This window comes from Pristiophorus japonicus, chromosome 6 (assembly GCF_044704955.1).
Source record: "Pristiophorus japonicus isolate sPriJap1 chromosome 6, sPriJap1.hap1, whole genome shotgun sequence".
Classification (NCBI taxonomy): Eukaryota; Metazoa; Chordata; class Chondrichthyes; family Pristiophoridae; genus Pristiophorus; species Pristiophorus japonicus.
In genome coordinates this window covers 211,052,976-211,077,524 of record NC_091982.1, presented here as the reverse complement: position 1 = coordinate 211,077,524, position 24,549 = coordinate 211,052,976, and the positions used below count along the sequence as shown (strand labels likewise).

General features: G+C 42.8%; 1 protein-coding gene across 2 annotated transcripts in view; it reads left to right on the top strand.

Annotated features, from left to right (window-relative positions):
* Nucleotides 1–24,549, top strand: part of schip1 (schwannomin interacting protein 1) — a 240,629-nt gene that overhangs the window by 192,622 nt on the left and 23,458 nt on the right. For both annotated transcript variants that reach the window (XM_070883578.1, XM_070883579.1), the window contains exon 6: nt 2,308–2,431. In XM_070883578.1, the coding sequence (XP_070739679.1) occupies nt 2,308–2,431 (124 nt within the window). The remainder of the gene's footprint in view (nt 1–2,307; nt 2,432–24,549) is intronic.

The window sequence follows — 24,549 nt, the reverse complement described above, 5'->3', positions numbered from 1 at the left end:
TTTCTTCCTGCAGTCTACAGCTTTCTTCTTCATTATCAACCACACAGCCAATTTTCGTATCATCTGCAAACATCTTAATCATACCCCCTACATTCAAGTCTAAATCATTGATATATTTACCACAAAAAGTAAGGGACCTAGTACTGAGCCCAGCAACGCCCCATTCGAAACAGCCTTCCAGTCACAAAAACACTCATCAACCATTACCCTTTGCTTCCTGCCTCCGAGCCAATTTTGGATCCAACTTGCCACTTTGTCTTGGATTGCATGGGCTTTTACTTTTGTGACCAGTCTGCCATGTGGGATCTTTACAAAAGCCGTTCTAAAATCCATATACACTCCATCCAATGTACTACCCTCATCAACCCTCTTTGTTACCTCCTCAAAAAATTCAATCAAATTAGTCAGGCACGACCTTTCCTTAACAAATCCACGCTGACTGTCCTTAATTAATCCGTGTCTTTCTAAATGCAGATTTATCCTGTCCCTCAGAATTTTTTCCAATAACTTTCCCACCACCGAGGTTAGGCTGACTGGCCTGTAATTACTCGGTCTAGCCCTTTCTCCCTTTCTAAACAAAGGTACAACATTAGCAATCCTCCAGTCATCCGACATCACATCTGTAGCCAGAGAGGATTGGATCCAGTTGGCTCTTGGCCTGAGAGGGCCCAGTTGGCTTCCTGACATCAGTGCTTGCTGGAGTGACCGTGGTGGACACCTCGCTCAAGGATGGGTTAAAATGCTGCCATCTACGTCTTCAGACCCTGATTTGCATTTATTGATGAGGCTTCTGCCGGAGTGCTGTGGGAGGCTCATCCTCCACTAAAACCAGGGTTGTTAAAATGGGGATTTCGTGGGAACAAAGCAGGAAATTCAACCGCTTCATTTTATCTGCACCCTCGCTCCTTTCCCAGGGATCAGGGAGAGTTGAAATGCCCCCTTTTGTCTCCTACATTTAATTGTCTTGTTTCTCCTGAGTCAGAAGTGTTGGATGGAGGAGAGCAGATTGTCCACCTATTCCTCAATCATTATGAAGCCTTTAATGCCTTCCTTATTGTACAGCTGTAGTAGTTCCACTAACAAGAGCAGTTTGGGTTTAATTCGGATGTGTTTATAATATATATATATACAGTGCAAGAAAGCTTGAGTATATTACCCATCCTACACTATTTGTACAGTAATTGGGTCTCTTATGTTAAAGTCAAATTAGATAACTTTGAAGAATTCATCTGTGACTTCACGCGCAGGTTTGCTGTATCTTGCAAACTGTCAAATTTGAGTTTAATTTGTTCTATTATGATAACTTTCCTTCACTCCATTTAAAATCTTTTTATCGATGTAAATCTTTATTTATTTAAAAAGCAGCATCTATAATTCATATTTTGGAATGTTGCTACAGACTACTTGTATATCCAGAAATGCACTCGTCAGAAATAATCTACTTCACACATGCATTTTGTAAAATGGGACTCTGGAAAAATAATCAAACCTATGGCCCTGAAAAACCACTTAAATTGTGTGTTAGGTGCTCATGACAGTTTGAATAATTACACATTTGAAGATGATGATACAAGTATGTCACCTGTGAGATTATAGCAAAGCAACAGGGGAGGTCAACTGACCAACTAGTGATGGTGGATCTTCCCAGTAACCCAGCAATCATATGTCATTTCAACAATTATTTTTGATTGCAGCCTCTTTATTTTTGTTTGGGTCATCATCATAAAAACCCAACTGGTTCAGTAATGTCCTTTAGAGAAAGAAACATGACGTCCTTATCTCATATGACCTTTGTGTGACTCCAGTCTCACACCAATTGGTTGACTCTTAACTGCCCTCCGAAGGCATTTCGTTGAATCAAACAGCTACAAAGAATAACAAAAATAAAACCGATGGATCATTCGCTGCAACCTAGCCATCAAATCAGTGCATGACAAAAGCACACCCAGCCCAATCAACCCTGTAAAGTCTTCTTCACTAACATCTGGGAACAGGTGCCAAAGTTGGAAAAGTTGTCCCACATCCCAGGCATCAAGAAATGGCTGCATGCAATGGACACAGCAAAGGCCAAGGCCCCCTGATAACATTCCAGCTGCAATGCTGAAGCATCTGTTCCAGAACTAGCCACACCTCTAGCTGAGCTGTTCCAGTATAGCTGCATCTATGCACATTTATATCATCCTGTTGAGGCTATGGCCTAACATTGGTTTGATATCATAAAAATGTTTTCAGTAAAAATGTCACTTACTTTATTGAAATCCCTTTTTATTAGGCTGTTGTTACTTAATAAATTGTGTTCTTTTCCAGTTGCCTCACATGCCCCATATTAGTGAAAGTTTGATGAAGCGGAGCCTCAAACCCACAGATTTGCGTGACATGACTATTGGCCAGCTGCAAGTTATAGTCAATGACTTACACTCCCAGATTGAGAGTAAGTATTACGTTTTCTGAATCTATTTTATTTTTTCTCTGCCGAATGTCCACACATTATAAATGTTTTGGGTACTACAATGGCTGCAATTCAAAAATATGTTTGGAAGTAGCAATATGATCCAGTGGCTATACAACAACAACTTGCATTTATATAGCGCATTTAACGTAGCAAAACATCCCAAGGTGCTTCACAGGAGCATTACCCAATAAAATTTGACACCAAGCCACGCAAGGAGATCTTGGGGCATGTGATCCAAAAACTTGGTCAAAGAGGTAGGTTTTAAGGAGCGTCTTAAAGAAGGAGTGAGGTGGAGAGGTTTAGGGAGGGAATTCCAGAGTTTACGAACTAGGCAGCTGAAAGCACGGCTGTCAATGGGTACTAGCAAGTTTACTCTTTTAACTAGGAAAATAGTGAGATGGGAGAGACAAAAGCTGAATTCCGGGGTGAGCCGAGTGGTAGACCTGGATTAATGGCTTGGGGCAGGGATGAGAGAGAGCAAGGGATGTTGTCACACCTTTGAGGGAGAGAAGTTATCAAAAGAATAATGAAATGTATTAAAATAGTTACAATTCCTCGATGTCCTTTTAGTTTTCCCACTACTGCCTTTCATATAGGCTGACACTTTGGTGGTATATGGGTTATGGGCAGCCTCTTGACACCTTACCTTAGGCGAAAGTGTTGGCAAGCTATTGTATCGTGAGGTACATCGCAGCTGAGCTCAAACATGTACTTATCTGATGTCCATTTGTGCACTCCCAACAGGGGTCTGGATGGTGATCATGAGTTGGAATGCTGGTCAATGATTTCCCCCGATCCTCCAAACCTAAAGCTAAATGTAGTTCCTATACTAGCAGATCAGCTGACTTGAGCATTGAACAGAGATTGAACCCGAGGCATTCCTGATCTAGTCCTGCCAGCCACTGATTAAACTCACTGAACCATCAAAGGAAGCTTACAGTTCCCATTTTAGATGTAAATTAACAGTTCACACCTGTGATGTGGTACTCTTATTTTTATGGCTTCTGATTTTTTTCCACTTCAAACATCAGGAACTATAAACAGGAAAGAATGCAAGACTAATTGGATTCCATGTGGCACATATCTGAAAATACTGCAGACAGGGTTGACTGGTCTTAACTGCTTTTCCAGGTCATAATGCAGCATACTATTTGGGCTGATGTTGAATGCAACTATTTCCAAAATTGAAAATGCAGTCGAGTTAATAAGATTAATGTCTGATTTGAATGCCTTATTACTGATATTTTCTGTAGGTTCCAGTAGTGAAGATGCTCCTCACTGTACCATACAGCTCATTGTAATGTATTGTTTCAACATATCCTACATAGGGAATTGTAATAAATATCTACAATATACATGCGCAGAATAAGGATAAAACCAACAATATTAGTGTTTTTCATTTATATATACCTTAGTGAATCGCTTAAGGGTAGTTCAGGGCACAAAAAAGTGGGCAGGGTATCTGAGTGGGGAAGAGAGGAGTGGGCCAGGGATTAAAGTAGTTGGGAAATGGATGAGGATAGACAGTGTAAAGACTGGTTGCTTCGAAGTGGTTTATTCTCCAAGCTGAAACTTAGATAAAACGAGGCCTCGCTCAGCGCAGCAAGTGAGGCAAGTGAGACCAGATGTTGAGAAAAACAAAAGTGGGACTGTTGGCTATCAACAAGGAGAGGAATAACACAAACGCTGGCAGTATAACACATGCTATTTTGGAGCAGGTGACTAGGAATTAATTAGGGATTGGATGGATGGGAAGACATCACATCATGTCAGTTTCAGGTTGAGCAGGATAGAGGGTGAGTGTGGACACTGTGAGGGGGCAGGAGCAGAGACTGACTTACATTTGAGTAGAAAGGCCACACTGCGGTCAGGCTGCATAGAGCAGAAAGCCCTAGATAAACATAAAGGTTAAGTGGCTGAGGTCTTGATTTGAGAACACACTTGGGTGACGGGGGGGTGGGGGGGTGGGGGGGGCGGCATGGAGTTGCGAGGGAGCAAATTCAGATTGGGCAGAGCAGTGAAACATGTGCCAGCCAGGCCATGGCTACATAGGAGAACAAATTGGTCAAAACATAAAGTTGAAAATAATAAACCTGTCTTGTTCTTGTGGAGATCTGAATGTTCCATTACTATCGACCAGGGTTGGGATCTAATTGGTCCATATACCACATGGTTAACATGGGCCAATTGGCAGCATTACAACTCTAGAGCCAGGTATATTTTAGCCTTCTGACGGTAATCATTCGGCCTGTCAAATCTAGTACTTTGTTTCTTCCCTCATTGTTCAGAAAAGGAATTTTTATGAAACATATTTGTAGTTATATAATAGAAGGCTAAGAGGAAAGAACTTGGTTCTGCAAAATTGAAATGTCTTAAAACGATTGCTGTGTATAATGAATTTGTGATGTTCTGGCAGTTTCTGCCAGCGAGGTGTACAGTGGAATTGGAATGCCTGAAGTGTGGTTTCAGACTTCATTTTTATGCATAAATGAATATTTTTCAGTGACTTTACAGCTGTTTGGAAACATAATGCTTTCCAGCAGAAGCAAGTCATTACACAAAACTAATCGTTATGCTTATCGAAAGAATGTCCATACCTGAATTAATCTCATTCCTCGTGTGGTTTTTGACCTGCATTTCAGTTCAGTGCCAATGTTTAATCTGTGTGTGTGTGTTTTTTATGTAATGTATATTAATGGATTTCACCTGTTTACTAAAAGCAGTGAACAATACAGAAAATCAAAGCATACAGAATATATGTATTAGATGTGCTTTGATTAAAACGTACTGTAGTTTTATTCAGGCTACTTTCACAGTGTTCTATTATATGCAGTAAATTAAACCAGACAAACAAAGCTTCATATCACATTGGAGGGGTGGGGGCAGGTTAACAGGTTAAACTGTAACATTGGAAAACTTGGCATAATAGGGATTTTTATTTATAACAGTTGCATACAAGTTCTCTTCAGCATACATATTAGTGTTGTGGACTGCTACCCAGAAAAGCATTCACTTTTAGAGAGCTGAGAGCATCATTGCTCTTTTTGAATTCTATGTGACTTCACATATGAATCTCTGGAGTTTCAGTGTTATGGTAAGGCAGAGCTGAGTACATTTTCCATGATACTAAAAGGACTGGGTGCCTCTGTTTGAGTTATTGTTGTGGAAACTATTTTTGTATTGCTCGTACAATCCATCCCTTCTCATCAGCGCCAGATTATGATTCATCCCTTTTACTGTGAAGAAGCTTCACTGCACCCTCATATTAGTTATGCTCTATGAATAATTCACAGTTGTACATAGACTTGCATAAGCTCCCACTGTTTGGTTTATGGTTAATGTCATCCTTGAGCAAGAATATATCTCACAAAGCATTCACTGTCCGTGAGAAGGATAGGATTGTTTTTAGTATTTGGTTCATTGGCTGGATACCACTTTAATATTTCAGTTGCATTGTTTTGTTGCATACAATAGAATTTAATGGGTTACAGCTTCTTGCCTTTTGTTTGAAGAGCAGATTTTAGTTAGCGTGTTTTGCCATCAATGCGTGGTTTACAAACTATTGTAATGAATTTGGATGAATTCTTCATATACTTTTCTGTCCATTTCTGCTAATTTTAAAATGAATCTATATAATTAATCTGGCATATGTCCATAAAACAATGTGTGTAGGGCATGGTAAACTGCCAAAAAAATAACATTTTTAGATTCTTGGAACAATCTGGGAGGGGAACACTTTATTTTAATGTCAAGTGTGATGTGTGCCTTCAGTGTGTAAATTAAGATTTATTGGAGAAATGTAAATCATTTCTTTAAAGAGCAACACATCTTAATGCATGTTCAGCCTTGATGAATATGAGCCCAGAAATGAAATTAAATGTAACAATCATATTTTATAGAAGTATTACAGTGGAAAAAAAGAGAACTCTACCATTACATTAATGTTTAAAATAGCATTACTAAATTGTTTTGACAGCTAGACTACAGTATATCTGGGATTAGGCTGATGAAAATGTTCTAGCTTCAAATTACAATATGGATTTCATGCACTTTATTTTTTCTGTCTCCTGTTGAATCTGGCTTCCTTCAACAGATTGAGCATTTCTGCACCGCACATAATTGCAAAAAGCTAATTAGTTTCAGAGGTAATAGGAGATTAGACAAAGAGGTTCATGTGGAGAAAAATACTAGTGCAGCCTTGAAGTAATAATCTATTATAATAGCCTAGCACACATCACATTAGTAGTGATTTGTGTTTTGTCCCCTTTCAGTTTTGTTGCATTTTTTCACCAAGGTGAGTTAGCAATATCACCCTGTGATTAATCTGTCTCATTAAGTTTTGTATCTGCCACCACGTCTATAGAGCAAAAAGTATCCATAGTGTTGAGCTATGAGAATTCTCCCTTTCTCCCTAGCGGATCCACTGAAATAATGGATCGACGCTCTCGATGTATGACAGATTCAAAGAGATAGGTTCGAAATGATTTTATTCCAGCATGCAGGGGAAGTTCTGTTCTTAGTTGCCCAAGACAGAATCTTCAAAAATCCAATGGTCTCACTGGCCTTTATACAAATTCCTAGTGGACCGGTCTATAACGGATCTTTTGAAGTGACAGTGATTTAACTGCCACAAATAACACAGATGTAAGGCAATGACAAATTTGTTACAACCTAGGAGATATTTAGTTCACAAAGCACGGAAACATTTGTTAACATGAAAGACGCGAATTTTAGTTTGATCTCAGCACAGCATCATTTGTTAACACATTTGTTAACATGAAAGACGGGAATTTAGTTTAGTTAAACAATGGTTTAACCCTTATCAGACTGCCTGCAGTGTGAGCTGATCCCTTCATCTTCCCGAGCATTTGGCACCCCTCTTGGCTTCTTTAATGTGTTATCTCTGCCTCTCGGAATGTGTTTGTTTCTACAGGTTTGACTTTATGGGCTTTCTAAGCCTGCTCCACATTCTTTTAAGAGTTAAACACATAAACTGTTCTAAGTATTCCTTCAAAATCTAAGATTCATTTTCCTATCATATATTTTACATACAATCTGTCGATAACCTACTACACATAGGATACAAGAACAATTAGTACAGTGCAAGTATGCAGATTTAGTTTTTGGTATTAGTCAATGGGACATTTAAGATAAACTATCAGTTTTACGAAGAAAAAAATCACTCATCACTTTATAAAATCTATTACCTAAAAATCAACCAAGGAACCACCACAACAGCAATTAATAAAATCCATTTTTTTTCCCAAAATTCTCACTCCGCTCACCCCACTACTTACCCGTAAAAAATAAAATAAAAATACAAAACACACAAAATTAATTCTGAAAAGAAATCTCTAAACATACTCATAAATATTAACTCTCTGGGATTTTCATTGACTTTTCCTTTATTTTCAGAGCTGGGGTGTTATATTTACAATGTCCTTATCTTTCAAAGCTCAGTGATCTTCTTCATCTTCCTCTTTTTGTGCATGTGATAGTCCTCTCCCCCTCAGTGCAGTTTCTTCCAGTTGCTGTATGTGTGCATAGCACTGGGTCCTTCATTGATGATTCTGTGAATGCCCTCACTAACCTTGCAACTGTCTCCTCCAGTGTAGCCAACCTCTCTCACTTGTGATAAGTGAACTTCTTCCTTCCCTGTGTTTGCAGAGTCACCTTGTATCTGGAAGCAAGAAGGAAAAAAACAAAAACAAATAAATCTCTTGGCAGTTAAATTTAATACCCGGCCCCAACAGCCCAATCAAACTCCCTTAGTCACCACTCTCATGTGATTGTGAAGACTCTCTCAATCTGCCCCAGTTTCACACTGCCTGAAATTTAAGTTCACTGTCTATATTCAGTGCTTACATTGGTAAACTTCCAGGATTAAGGCTGTTCCTTGGTGACATGAGCATAAAATTGACCAGTCTTTTCAAGTAGTGAGTTAGACAGTGCTTCTTTCCGCGGCGATGCTCTGAGCTCACTACGGGACATGTGCAGGATGTCATTGTCATGATCATCTTTCTTGCTAGTTTAGCTAACCTTGCATAGACTGTTTCTGCTGACTACTGTATTTTCTCTTGGTGCTTACATACTTATGCTAATAAATTAACATTGGAAGACACTTATTACTAAAACAATTTCCTTTCTTAAAACTTCCAATTTTACCTTCTTCAATGCGCTCTCAAACCTGTTACTACTTCCCTTATAATCTTTGAAATTTCTCCACAACTTCCCAAAACCCTTGCGTAACTTTCAGAACCATTGCAATTTTTCTGATTGATGCCTGATCTTAAATATCTTATGCTACTTTTCAGTCCCTTTTCAGTATCCCTTACCAATTGTAAGCCAAATTGGTTACATAGATGTCTTTCTAAAATGTGACTCAAATAAACAGACATGTCTTAGAAAGTTATAACCGTCAGCCTGTGAGAGCTTCAGCATGCTATAATAAACAATGTTCAGTGCACAATACCCTTAGCTATAGGCATTGATACACTCAAGGCCACTTGACGCAAAGAAGAGACTTCCTTTTTTGTTTGGTCAACACCAACTGCTTCCCTATGTAATGAACTGCCATAAAAAAAATGAAATAAATCTGGAATGGAAAATTGGAATCAGTAATAGTGACCATAAAACTGTTGGATTGTCAAAAACCCATCTGATCCAGTCATAAAGATCCATTTGATTCCCCTTTAGGGAAGGAAACTTGTCGCCCTTACCCGGTCTGTTCGATATGTGATTCCAGTCCTCCATCAATGAGGTTGACTCGTAACTGCCCTCTGAAATGGCCTGGCAAGCCACTCAGTTTTATCAAACCTCCACAAAAAAAAAAATAAGAGGAATACCTTCACCACACAGACTGCAGCAGCTTAAGAAAGCAGGGATGGGCAATATATCCCGGCTTTATTAGTGACGCCCATATTCCAAGAATTTAAAAAAAAATAATCTGACCACTGAAATCACATCAAGAAATTAACTTCTTTGGTTGGATACCAGCTCCTTGTGCACTAACCAGTTATAGCTAGATCTGTCCAATTTTAGTATTCTGTAAACAATTTTGTTAAATTAGAGTGATTTTTCTGCAATGCATCCAGTTTTTTTATGTACTTTGCAGAAACACTGTAATTATATGATGAATACCCCTACGTCTGGCTTCCTCCTGGCCCCAGTTCTCCCACTTTCCTCTGACAGAAAAAGTCAGTTTCTCCGTCATCCATGTGTCTAGCTTCAAGTCAGGCTCCCCTTTATACTGCTTGCCATCTTGCTGCTTATCCTGGGCTGACAGCAAAAATACCTCAATAGAAACATATGTCAGAACACATACAAAAAGACTGCGATGCATACAGATAAAAAGGGGACTTGGAACTAGTGATACAAAAACACATGGGATACTTGTCTTTATTAGTCAAGGCATAGAATACAAGAGCAGAGCGGTTATGCTAGAACTTATAAAGCACTTGTCACAGCTAGAGTACTGCGTACAGTTCTGGTCACAACATTACAGGAAAAATGTGATTGCACTAGGGAGGGTACAGAGTAGATTTATGAGGATGTTGCCAGGACTGGAGAATTTTAGCTATGAGGAAAGATTGAATAGGCTTAGGTTGTTTTCTTTGGCATGGAGGAGGCTGAGGGGAGACTTAATTGAGTTGTATAAAATTATGAGGGGCCTAGATGGAGTGGATCGGAAACACCTATTTCCCTTAGCAGAGAGGTGAATAACCGGGGGCATAGATTTAAAGTAATTGGTAGAAGGATTAGACGGGAGTTGAGGACAATTCTTTTCACCTGGAATGAACTGCCTGAAAGGGTGATGAGGCAAAAACCCTAATCACATTTAAAAAGTACTCGGATGTGCACTTGAAGTGCCGTAACCTACAAGGCTATGGACCAAGAGCTGGAAGGTGGGATTAGGCTGGATAGATCTTTGTTGACTGGCACAGACACGGTGGGCCAAATGGCCTCCTTCTGTGGCATTTAGGGGGAGGTTAGACAAGCATATGAGGGAGATGGGAATAGGGAATTATGCTGATAGATTTAGATGAAGAAAGACAGGAGGAGCCTCGAGTGGAGCATAAACGCCAGTATGGACTGGTTGGGCCGAATGGCCTGTTTCTGTGTCATTTATCCTATATAATACATTTTTATGATCCAATGAGAGGCATACATGAGTGAGAAAGGAGTGCAAGGTAAACAAAAGACAGAAAATCGCAGGGAAAAGCAGCAACATATTTGTAGGAAGAAACGTTTTTTTTGGTGATCAACACTGCAGGAGATTAACTGGTATATATATATTTGCATTAAATTTTGAGTGCTGCTGATATCTAATTAGGAAACCAATTTTTTCTTACATCTATATAAAACTGACTAGGAGAAGTTACTGAATCTGACATTCCAAGTGAGAAGATTACTGAAGCACTCTGAAGTAACAATTGCATCTCCTGATAACTTGGCTTTTGTCACAAAGTTAGAATCTGTATCTTTTTAAAGCCACTTCTCTTAATCTCAACCGTACTCTTTAAATTCTTGAAAAAAAAGTTAGACAGAAACAGAAGGATATAAAATTTCTGTAACCAGTTTTCTTACAGTTGCCAATAGTGGTATTTGCTGTGTAAAGTGTTTTTTCAGTTTACATTTCTAAAGATCAGTTATAGCTACTTGTCTGAACCAGGAAAATGTAAATATTGATTGAATAAATGTACCAACAAACTTAGTAATTTCAGATTTCCTGGGCCCTGCTTCAATGGTTCTAATCAGAACTCTATCATGGATACATACGTATTCATCCTGTATTAAAACGGGGAGCCGAGCACCTCTGTTTCTCCATGCTGTATCCCTAACTCCATTACTGTTTACACTTAAGATTTTGTGTGAACTCTGCATGTTGGCTTCATGTTTACATAACTTGGAAAGTACACTTCCATTTTGTCCACACTGATGCGCTTCCAGCATGTTAAATTGATGCAGCTGGGACTAGCGAAGAACTTAATTTGAAGCCTGTCTTCATTCACCATTGGTAATATGAGTAGCAGGGTTCAGAGTTAGTATTAGCATAAGGTCAGTAATGAAGGAATTTATGTTTGAGCTCACAGATAACTTTCATTTCTTATTTAGTAAGGCAGCCATGTTTGTACAATATGTATATGTATTGCCTGAATAATCTTTTAGTTGTTCCACCTGAGTTGAAACTCCCCCGATGAAGTATAACTAAATAGATATTTGTTTTAATATGTAATTGTACAATAAAAACAGCCTTGGCATTTAAGGCTTATGATTCCAAAGACTACACAAGACGTTTAGCAATATATAACAGGACCTGCATTTCTTGTAATTGTATCTCAATTTAAAATTCAGTTTGGTATTTTTGACACTGTGGGCCCGAAATTCAGTACCGCTGGAAAGCTGGCTTGCCCCCACCTTTTTGTGGCCATTAGCGCCAAAATTTTTTCGTGGCTAGGCCACCCCATATTCAGCTCCAAAAATGAACAAATGGATTCCAGCTAATAAGAACATAAGAAATAGGAACAGGAGTAGGCCATTCGGCCCCTCGAGACTGCTATGCCATTCAATAAGATCGTGACGCATCAGCTCCATTTCCCCGCCCGCTCCCCATAACCCCTTATCCACTTATCATTAAAGAAACTGTCTATTTCTGTCTTGAATTTATGCAATGTCCCAGCTTCCACAGCTTTCTGGGACAGTGAATTCCACAGATTTACAACCTTCTGAGAGAAGAAATTTCTCCTCATCTCTGTTGTAAATGGGCGGCCCTTTATTCTAAGATTATGCCCCATAGTTCTAGTTCCCCTATCAGTGGAAACATTCTCTCTGCATCTACCTTGTCAAGCCCCCTCATAATCTTATACGTTTCGATAAGTTCACCTCTCATTCTTCTGAATTCCAATGAGTAGAGACCCAACCTACTCAACCTTTCCTCATAAGTCAACCCCCTCATCCCTGGAATCAACCTATGAACCTTCTCTGAACTGCCTCCAAAGCAAGTATATCCTTTCTTAAATATGAACCCTTTAAGAAAGGAAATGAACCCTTCCAAAGTGAATTTTTCAGCTGAATTTTGCAGCAAGGCCCTGAGGGGGGAGGGGGGAAGGAGTTTGGAAGGATAGCTGGTGTAAGAGGTGCAAGGAGAGCCAACAGGTTCACTGATAGGGAGCTGGAGACACTGATGGACAGTGTAGAGGACAGAAGAAGAATACTGTTTCCTGACGTGGGGAGACCTGGCCGACAGGCAGTACATGATTCATGGAGGGGGATTGTAGTGGAGGTGTCAGATGCCTCCATATATGTGAAGGCGCACCCTCCCAGGAGGGTGCAGGCCAGTCTGCACCGGACCTTCCAGGGTGGCGATGGATCGACACCTAGCTCTGGGGTGACGAGGATCCTCCTCCTCTTCTTCCTGTGCTTCCTCCTCCTCCTCCTTAGGTGGTATTGCTACTTGACCTCCAGCGGCTGTCCTCTCATGGTGGCCAGGTTGTGCAACATGCAGTAGACCACGACGATTATGGAGACCCATTGAGCAGAGTACTGCAAGGTGCCACCAGAGAGGTCCAGGCTTCTGCTTAAGGATGCCTATGCACTGCTCGATGATGCACGTGGTGGCACAATGAGCGTCATTGTATGCATGCTCTGGCACTGTCCTGGGGTCCCGCAGTGGACTGAGCAGCCAAGTGAACAGGGGATATCCCTTGTCTCCAAGCAGCTGACCGCAATCCTGATTCAGGTCAGTGAAGATGGCGGGCACACTGGTCTGGAGCAGAATGAACGACTCATGGCTGCTGCCTCCCTTGCTCGCTGCCTCTCTGCACAGTGCTGACGGCGATGCCATCACTTGCGTGCCGCCCTGCTTCTGACCAGGTGTACCAGGTGTCACCCTCCCAACATTCATCCCATCCTCAGGGTGAACCCTGCCAAGCAGGTCTCTGCAGCCCACAGGACTCCACTAAAGAGTCAGACCTGAAAGTTGTACAAAAGTACAGGGGTATGTGCAAACCTCTGAGCAGCATTCAGCAGGTTGAATGGAGCCAAAACAATTAATAAAATTATTCAAAGATAAATACAGTGGATGCTGTAATCTTAAATAAAAATACTAAAATTAATAAAACTATTAAAAGATAAATACAGTGGATGCTGTAATCTTAAAAATACTAAAATGAATAAAAAACGATTTCCCTACCAAAGGGCCCCAATTGCAGCTTACCTTTTTGTAGCTGAAAATCCCGATCCTGGTCTCCTTTACAGCGGCTTCACCGTGCCGTTTCCGGCGGAAGTGAACACCGCTCAAATCCCCCCCCCCAAGCTGAATATGGTTCTGGGAGAGAAAATCATCCGACCGCGGCGGCCCATCGATTTTATCGGTCGCCCGCCCAAACTCCGCGGTAGCCGTCCCTTCGGGGACAGTGAATTTCGGCCCCTGTTGTTCTAAACTGCAGTGCACTTATAGCATGCACCCTTATAGGTGACCCATTGAGTTGAGAGGGTTGTCTATAATCATACTTCAGGACTGTATCAATTTCTAACACCAGGCTAATGGATGTATTTTCCTTTCCGTGAAGATGAAGTATAAGGGTGGATTTTGAAGAGGATGGGTAGAATCAGTTTTACTCTCTTGAAAATAATCTTTAAGGATAACATGTGTGTATAGGGAATAGAAGAGATTTGCATGAATTACTGGCTGTGTTTGTGATTTGTTTTTGTTTACATTCTGTGTATCTCTACACATCATAAATCCACATTAAAAAAATTACAAAGAAATGCAGAATGAAATAAAACTAAAATGCAGAATTTCTCAAATAATTGTGCTTTTTAAGTTTAAAAAAATCTGTATTTACCGAAGCAAATCAATTTAGCTAATGTAACCTCTGCAGCTCTGAAGGCCTGCCTTTATCATCATTGGGTGTGTGAAATACAAAATCCAATCACTGTGGTTAATAGTCTTTTTGCCCAACATGGGCCGAAATCGTCCCAGCCCTGCGAGTGCGGGTTTGGAGGCGGGCCCACTGTCAAAATGGCCGTGATTGACAGCAGGGCGGGATCCTGCTCTGAACCTGCCTCCTTGTAAGTTTCCAAAGTGCCGGGTCTGGTTGAGGTTCGCAGACCCGACACCAAGCGGCGGGCCAGCCAATTAACATCATTAAGAGGTAGTTTAGAGGTATTTAAAAATAATTTTACCAGGTACTTACCATTTTTCCAAGTTTTTCAGCAGCTTCCCGTCGCTCGGGCTTCTCATCAGGTAAGTGTGTCGGGTTCTCAATGATTCTCCTTTGCTTTGATTAGTTGACAGTTGCAGTAGTGGAATAAAAGCTACCATTTCACAGCTGTTCACTGTCCAATCTCAGAGGCTGAAGTCTTCAGGATTTGGAAGATACATTTGAGCTGTATGCAGTTTGGAAGTGTCTGCAGTGAACTCTCTATCCACTATCACCTCCTTGGAACGACCTCTTTCACCTCCAGCAGCATTGGTGCCCTTGAGACAATCTCGCCTTGGTCCTCAGTGTAAAGTCCTGTCCCCTCAGTACAGATTCACACGAGGCATGTAGTGAAGTCAAGGTCACTCTGGACCTGCACCTTTATTTCACAGCTCTGGAATGCTGCACTTGCCTGAGACCTGTCCTTATATACCTGTCTCTTGCAAGTGCACCCCTGGTGGTAAGGTATGCTGGTGATTACAGGTCATATCTTATTACAGTCATGTATAGCATGTTAGGATACAGTTATATATAATAATGTAAGATACATGACACTCAGAATCCCACCAAATCAGCCCCAAAAGCAACATCACTAAACACAACAGCATCACCACCACCAACACCAAACTTCTCGGCAATCATCTGATGCTGCACATGACACAGGACATCAGCACCCGACCACATTGCTGCCTGGGAGGCATGGGATGGCCTCAGCATGGTCACATTTACTTCACATGATATGCCAGGTTGGTACCACCCCATAAGGCATCCCTGCAATGACCAAGCCATTCCTTTCACACGCATCACCATTGCAGGGGATACCCTTATGTCTCACCATTCACTACAACTCAACTTCCAAATGTTCACACAAATCTGTCCAAGAACGCAAAGTGTTCAAGATAAAGATTTCAAATGTTTGAGAACATCGGTACTGGTTAAAAGACCCAAGTGCCTACCCTTGTGTGTTGTTAGTTGGTATGATTGGACAAGGATGAGGGTGAGTGTGTGGCTAGTGAGATGGGGATGTGATAATATAGATAGAGAGAAGGATGGGTGTAGGTGCAAGGTAAGTAGGTGTGAGTAAGGATATGCAAGGGTTGGGAAGAGTGATAGGCTGGTGAGTGGCACAGCAGGATGAGGTTGAGTGTGGCTTTGCAGTAATGTTTCATTATTGAAATCATTGAAAGGTTTGCGCCACTACAGCCAGCTCCTCCTGACGACATCCCTACTTGTACCCTGCTGTTTAATGTGCAACCAGGTTGTGTTGGTGTCCTGGGGAGGTCTCTTCCGCCCATTGGAAGGGAACAGAACTTCCCTGCGTGCCTCCCTCCATAAGCTTCTGGGAGTCATGGGAGAGCCTGGGTACAGCCGTGCACCTTTGTACAGTGTTTGCAGCACCACAATACTACAGAACACTGACAGAACAACTGTCAAAATAATTGTGGACATGGCCCCTTTAAGCAAACCTGCTGATGACACATCATTAAATGACGTCATCTGACCCGCTTCCTTTTAATTGGCCGGGAACCTCGCAGTGCGGGCTTAACAAACCCCATCAACAGAAAATTCTTCACACACAGCTACCTGGAGCCAAGAGCGGCTTCGCCACCCGCCACCGATCCCAGTCGTTCCGGTCTCACCACAATTGGTGAGATCACGGCCATGGAGTGCAGTATCCCCCTATTAGGACCGTCAACACTTACTCAATTAAGAGAATATAGGTTGATGACCACCAAGGCTTATAGACCCCCTACTGTGTGCTAGGGCACTGCTGTGGAGTTTAACCAACTAAAACTGTTTACCACCAGCACAAAGCACGGGTAATTTTCCTGCTGCTCGTCAAGCTAGGACCACTCCATCACTGGAGCATTTGCTTTCAGGGTTATTTACAGCTTTGTGGAAAGAATCTCAGACTCCAGTAACTAACTGTTCCTCCTGGTCCCTTTCATGAGTTATGCTGGTTGGTCAATCACAAATAGTGCTCTGGAGTACTGTGGAACTGCCTGGTTCAGGTATCAGAAGTTAGGAAGGCTTTGTTCTTTGACAGAATTCCCTCATAAAGCGTATTCTACCAGTGCCAGCTTGAAAGGGATGGCTTTTGTTGTTCAGCTCTTGAACTTGGGAGATTTTGAAATTCTTCACTACATGTTCCAACGGCTTATGTGACTTTAATTTTCAGACGATCCATCAGCAGTCGTAGAAACATAGAAAATAGGCGCAGGAAAATAGGCTATACGGCCCTTCGAGCCTGCACCATCATTCAATATGATCATGGCTGATCATGCAACTTCAGTACCCCATTCCTGCTTTCTCTCTATACTCCTTGATCCCTTTAGCCATAAGGGACACATCTAACTCCCTTTTGAATATATCTAACAAACTGGCCTCAACAACTTTCTGTGGTAGAGAATTCCACAGGTTCACAATTCTCTGAGTGAAGAAGTTTCTCCTCATCTCGGTCCTAAATGGCTTACCACTTATCCTTAGACTGTGACCCCTGGTTCAAGACTTTCCCAACGTCGCGAACATTCTTCCTGCATCTAACCTGTCTAATCCCATCAGATTTTTATATGTTTCTATGAGATCCCCTCTCATTCTTCTAAATTCCAGTGAATATAAATCTAGTCGATCCAATCTTTCTTCTTATGTCAGTCCTGCCATCCCAGGAATCAATCTGGTGAACCTTCGCTGCACTCCCTCAATAGCAAGAATGTCCTTCCTCAGATTAGGAGAACAAAACTGTACACAATATTCAAGGGGTGGCCTCACCAAGGCCCTGTACAACTGCAGTAAGACCTCACTGCTCCTATACTCAAATCATCTCGCTATGGAGGCCAACATGCCATTTGCCTTCTTCACCGCCTGCTGTACCTGCATGCCTACTTTCAATGACTGATGTACCATGACACCCAGGTCTCATTGCACCTCCCCTTTTCCTAATCTGCCACCATTCAGATAATATTCTGCCTTCCTGTTTTTGCCACCAAAGTGGATAACCTCACATTTATCTACATTATACCGCATCTGCCATGTATTTGCCCACTCACCTAACCTGTCCAAATCACCCTACAGCCTCTTAACATCCACCTCACAGCTCACACTGCCACCCAGCTTAGTGTCATCTGCAAACTTGGAGATATTACATTCAATTCCTTCACCTAAATCATTAATGTATACTGTAAATAGCTGGGGTCCCAGCACTGAAATTTGCGGTACCCCACTATGCCTGCCATTCTGAAAAGGACCTGTTTATTCCTACTCTTTGCTTCCTGTCTGCCAACCAGTTCTCTATCCACCTCAATACATCACCCCCAATACCATGTGCTTTAATTTTGCGCACTAATCTCTTGTGTGGGACCTTGTCAAAAGCCTTTTGAAAGTCCAAATACACCACACCCACTGGTTGTCCCTTGTCCACTCTACTAGTTACTTCCTCAAAAAAATTCGAGAAGATTTGTCAAGCATGATTTCCCTTTCATAAATCCATGCTGGTTTGGACTGATCCTGTCACTGCTTTCCAAATGCACTGCTATTACATCTTTAATAATTGATTCCAATATTTTCCCCACTACCGATGTCAGGCTACCCGGTCTATAATTCCCTGTTTTCTCTCTCCCTCCTTTTTTAAAAAGTGGGGTTACATTAGCTACCCTCCAATCTATAGAAACTGATCCAGAGTCTATAGAATGTTGGAAAATGACCACCAATGCATCCACTATTTCTAGGGCTACTTCCTTAAGTACTCTGGGATGCAGACTATCAGGCCCATCAATTTCCCTAACACAATTTCCTGACTAATACGGATTTCCTTCAGTTCCTCCTCCTCGCAAGACCCTCGGTCCCCTAGTATTTCCGGAAGGTTATTTGTGTCTTCCTTAGTGAAGACAGAACCAAAGTACTTGTTCACTTGGTCTGCCATTTCTTTGTTCCCCGTTATAAAGTCACCTGTTTCTGACAGCAAGGGATCTACATTTGTCTTCACTAATTTTTTTCTCTTCATATATCTCTAGAAGCTTTTGCAGTCAGTTTTTATGTTCCCTGCAAGCTTACTCTCATATTCTAATTTACCCCTCCTAATTAAATCTTTTTTCCTCCCCTGCTGAATTCTAAATTTCTCCCAGTCCTCAGGTTTGTTGCTTTTTTTTGCCAATTTATCTGCCTCTTCCTTGGATTTAACACTATCTCTAATTTCCCTTGTTAGCCACGGTTGAGCCATCTTCCCCGTTTTATTTTTACGCCAGACAGGGATGTACAATTGTTGACGTTCATCCATGTGATCTTTAAATGTCTGCCATTGCCTATCCACCATCAATCCTTTAAGTATCATTCGCCAGTCTATCCTAGCCAATTCACGTCTCATACCATTGAAGTTACCTTTCTTTAAGTTCAGGACCCTAGTCTCTGAATTAACTGTGTCAATCTCCATCTTAATGAAGAATTCTACCTTATTATGGGCATTCTACCTCAAGGGGCCTCGCACAACAAGATTGCTAATTAATCCTCTCTCATTACACAACACCCAGTCTAGGATGACCAGCTCTCTCGTTGGTTCCTCGCCATATTGGTCTAGAAAACTGTTATATATGTATACTTGTATTTACTCTGTACAGCCACCAGAGGGCTCATCAAGGGATCCCATAAGGAGGCTTCACATGTTGGAGAGGCACTCTGGAGACCTGAAATAAAAGACTACGGTCACACTTTACTTTGAGCTCACAGTGTTCAGTCTGACTCTTTCTCCATACACAACAACTGGCGATGAGATACAGATAGCGAACCCAAAGATGCAGAGAACAGTGGGCATCCTGGAAAAATTCCTGGAGGGAGATGATTGGGAAACTTTTGTGCAGCAACTCGACCAACACTTCGTGGCCAATGAGCTAGATGGGGAAGAGAGCGCTGCCAAACGAAGGGCGATCCTCCTCACCGTCTGTGGGGCACCATCGTATGACCTCATGAAGAATCTGCTCACTCCAGTGAAACCCACGGAGAAATCGTATGACGATTTGTGCAAACTGGTGCAGGAGCATTTGAACCCGAAGGAAAGCGCTCTGATGGCGAGGTACTCATTCTACACCAACAAAAGGTCTGAAGGCCAGGAAGTGGCGAGTTATGTCACCGTGCTATGACGCCTTGCAGGACATTATGAATTTGAAGGACATTTGGAGCACATGCTCAGAGACTTTGCCACCAGTGACAATACGAAGCAAATCTCTCAGCAGACTAGTGCTGTCACAAGTACTGTGAACAAAGTGATGTTGTTTTCGAATCGTAACGTACAGGGCAGGTCACATATACCTGCAGCTACACGTCCGCAGATGTCTCAGAGTCCACCATCAAGGGTGATGAAAGCAAGGCCATGAACACCTTGTTGGTGATGCGGGGATGATCATCGTTTCCATTCATGCCAATACTAAGAGTACATTTGCCAGGGCTTTGGAGCAATGGGACACCTCCAACGAGTGTGCAGGCAAGCTGCGAAGCCTGTTAAACCTGTAAACCACCACGTTGCAGAGGAGGACAGATCCACGGAGGATCACGATGAACCAGAGCCTCATATCGAAGAGGCAGAGGTACATGGGGTGCACACATTCACCACGAATTGACCTCCGATAATGCTGAATGTTAAACTAAATGAAGTCCCGGTGTCAATGGAGCTGGACACGGGTGCGAGCCAGTCCATCATGAGCAAAAAGACTTTCGAAAGGTTGTGGTGCACAAGGCCTCCAGGCCAGTCTAAACTCCAGTTCGCACGAAACTAAAAACTTACACTAAAGAACTGATTCCTGTAATCGGCAGTGCTACCGTAAAGGTCTTCTACGATGGAGCGGTGCACAAGCTACTACTCTGGGTGGTACCGGGCAATGGTCCCATGCTGCTCGGCAGGAACTGGCTGGGAACTGGGACGATGTCCGAGCGCTTTCACCGGCTGACGACACTTCATGTGCCCAGGTCTTAAACAAATTTCCTTCGCTGTTCGAACCAGGCATCAGGAAATTCCAAAGAGCAAAAGTGCAGATCCACCTAATTCCGGGGGCGTGACCCATCCATCACAGGGCGAGAGCAATATCGTACATGATGAGAAAAAGGGTAGAGATCGAGCTAGACCGGCTGCAAAGAGAGGGCATCATTTCCCCGACTGAGTTCAACGAATGGGCCAATCCTATCGTCCCAGTCCTCAAGGGAGACAGCACCGTCAGAATCTGTGGCGATTACAAAGTAACTATCAATCGTTTCTCCCTGCAGGACCAATCCCCACTACCAAAGGCCGACGACCTCTTTGCAACGCCGGCGGGAGGAAAGACGTTCACAAAGCTGGATCTGACTTCAGCCTACATGACGCAGGAACTGGAGGAATCATCGAAGGCCCTCACCTGCATCAACACGCACAAAGATCTTTTTGTTTATAACCGATGCCCGTTTGGAATCCGATCAGCGGCGGCTATATTCCAGAGAAACATGGAAAGCTTATTGAAGTCAAACCCGCACACCGTGGTCTTCCAGGACGACATCTTGGTCACAGATCGGAACACAGTAGAGCATCTGCAGAACCTGGAGGAGGTTCTTAGTCGACTCAACCGCGTGGGCTCAGGTTAAAACACTCGAAGTGCGGTTTCCTGGTGCCTGAAGTGGAGTTCATGGGAAGGAGGATTGCAGCGGACTGCATCAGGCCCACCAACGTGAAGACGGAGGCAATCGAGAATGCACCGAGGCCACAGAACGTGACAGAGCTGCGGTCGTTTCTAGGACTCCTGAACTACTTTGGTAACTTCTTACCGGGTCTCAGCCCACTGTTAGAACCACTACATGTCTTACTACAAAAAGGGGATGAATGGGATTGGGGCAAAAGCCAAGAAAATGCCTTTGTAAAAGCGAGAATTTTGTTATGCTCAAACAAATTGCTTGTGTTGTATGATAGAAACATAGAAACATAGAAAATAGGTGCAGGAGTAGGCCATTCAGCCCTTCTAGCCTGCACCGCCATTCAATGAGTTCATGGCTGAACATGCAACTTCAGTACCCCCTTCCAGCTTTCTCGCCATACCCCTTGATCCCCCTAGTAGTAAGGACTTCATCGAACTCCCTTTTGAATATATTTAGTGAATTGGCCTCAACTACTTTCTGTGGTAGAGAATTCCACAGGTTCACCACTCTCTGGGTGAAGAAGTTTCTCCTCATCTCGGTCCTAAATGGCTTACCCCTTATCCTTAGACTGTGACCCCGGTTCTGGACTTCCCCAACATTGGGAACATTCTTCCTGCATCTAACCTGTTGAAACCCGTCAGAATTTTAAACGTTTCTATGAGGTCCCATCTCATTCTTCTGAACTCCAGTGAATACAAGCCCAGTTGATCCAGTCTTTCTTGATAGGTCAGTCCCACCATCCCGGGAATCAGTCTGGTGAATCTTCGCTGCACTCCCTCAATAGCAAGAATGTCCTTCCTCAAGTTAGGAGACCAAAACTGTACACATACTCCAGGTGTGGCCTCACCAAGGCCCTGTACAACTGTAGCAACACCTCCCTGCCCCTGTACTCAAATCCCCTCGCTATGAAGGCCAACATGCCATTTGCTTTCTTAACCGCATGCTGTACCTGCATGCCAACCTTCAATGACTGATGTACCATGACACCCAGGTCTCGTTGCACCTCCCCTTTTCCTAATCTGTCACCATTCAGATAATAGTCTGTCTCTCTGTTTTTACCACCAAAGTGGATAACCTCACATTTATCCACATTATACTTCATCTGCCATGCATTTGCCCACTCACCTAACCTATCCAAGTCACTCTGCAGCCTCATAGCATCCTCCTCGCAGCTCACACTGCCACCCAACTTAGTGTCATCCGCAAATTTGGAGATACTACATTTAATCCCCTCATCTAAATCATTAATGTACAATGTAAACAGCTGGGGCCCCAGTACAGAACCTTGCAGTACCCCACTAGTCACTGCCTGCCATTCTGAAAAGTACCCATTTACTCCTACTCTTTGCTTCCTGTCTGACAACCAGTTCTCAATCCACGTCAGCACACTACCCCCAATCCCATGTGCTTTAACCTTGCACATTAATCTCTTGTGTGGGACCTTGTCGAAAGCCTTCTGAAAGTCCAAATATACCACATCAACTGGTTCTCCCTTGTCCTCTTTACTGGAAACATCCTCAAAAAATTCCAGAAGATTTGTCAAGCATGATTTCCCTTTCACAAATCCATGCTGACTTGGACCTATCATGTCACCTTTTTCAAAATGCGCTGCTATGACATCCTTAATAATTGATTCCATCATTTTACCCACTACTGAGGTCAGGCTGACCGGTCTATAATTCCCTGTTTTCTCTCCCTCCTTTTTTAAAAAGTGGGGTTACATTGGCTACCCTCCACTCGATAGGAACTGATCCAGAGTCAATGGAATGTTGGAAAATGACTGTCAATGCATCCGCTATTTCCAAGGCCACCTTGTTAAGTACTCTGGGATGCAGTCCATCAGGCCCTGGGGATTTATCGGCCTTCAATCCACACAATTTCCCGACTAATAAAGATTTCCCTCAGTTCCTCCTCCTTACTCGACCCTCTGACCCCTTTTATATCCGGAAGGTTGTTTGTGTCCTCCTTAGTGAATACCGAACCAAAGTACTTGTTCAATGTAAGCGTTTGGTACTAGCATCATATGGCGTCGGGTGTGTATTGCAACAAGCTAATGATTTCGGGAAACTGCAACCAGTTGCTTGTGCATCCAGGATTCTGCCTAAGACTGAGAGAGCCTACAGCATGATTGAGAAAGAAGCATTAGCGTGTATCTATGGGATAAAGAAAATGTATCAATACCTGTTTGGGCTAAAATTCGAATTGGAAACTGACCATAAGCCACTTATATCCCTGTTTTCTGAGAGTAAAGGGATAAATACCAACGCATCGGCCCGCATCCAGAGATGGGCGCTCACGTTGTCCGCATACAAATACGCCATCCGCCACAGGCCAGGCACAGAAAGCTGCGCCGATGCTCTCAGTAGGCTGCCATTGCGCACCACGGGGGTGGAAATGGCGCAGCCCACAGATCTAACCATGATTATGGAAGCGTTTGAGAGTGAGCAATCACCCATCACTGCCTGACAGATCAAAACCTGGAGAAGCCAGGATCCCTTATTATCTCTTGTCCAAAGCTGTGTGCTTCACGGGATCTGGTCTAGTGTCCCAGTGGAAATGCAGGAAGAGATAAAGCCATTCCTGTAAAGTCCTTACACAATACCACAAATCCACACGAGGCACATTGTATGGACAAGGTCACTCCATGACCTGAACCTTTATTCACAGGACCAAGAAGTGATGACCCTGCGTGGGACCTCCCTTTATATACCTGGATGACCAGGTGAGGAGTGTCTCCCACAAGTTCACCCCCTGTGGTCAAGGTGTGCACGTCTTGCGTATATACAGTATTGCCGTGTTGTTACATAAAGGTTACATACATGACATCACCTCCCCCCCCAACATCTTATTGGGATCATAGGTTAAGTCTCTCGGATGGTCTGCGCTCTCTCGTGGAGCGCCGCAATTGGGGCTCTGGTTGTTGAGCCTTGGTATGCGTGTCTGTCACCTATGGTGATTCCAGCCTGTCTGGGCTGACTTCTGGGACTGTGCATGCTGCTGAATGTTCTTGTTGCTCGTTCACTGGCGGTGGTGTGAATACCATCTCATGATCTTCCTCAGGTTCCTCAGTGTCCATGCTGAACCTTTTTTTTTACTTGGTCCAGAAGCTTGTGGTATATCTACCCATTGTTAAGTTTAACCACTATGACCCTATTCCCCTCTTTGTCTATTACACTACCCTCAAGCCATTTGGGCCCCAAAGCGCGATTGAGAACAAATACGGGGTCATCAATTTCTATACATCTCCCC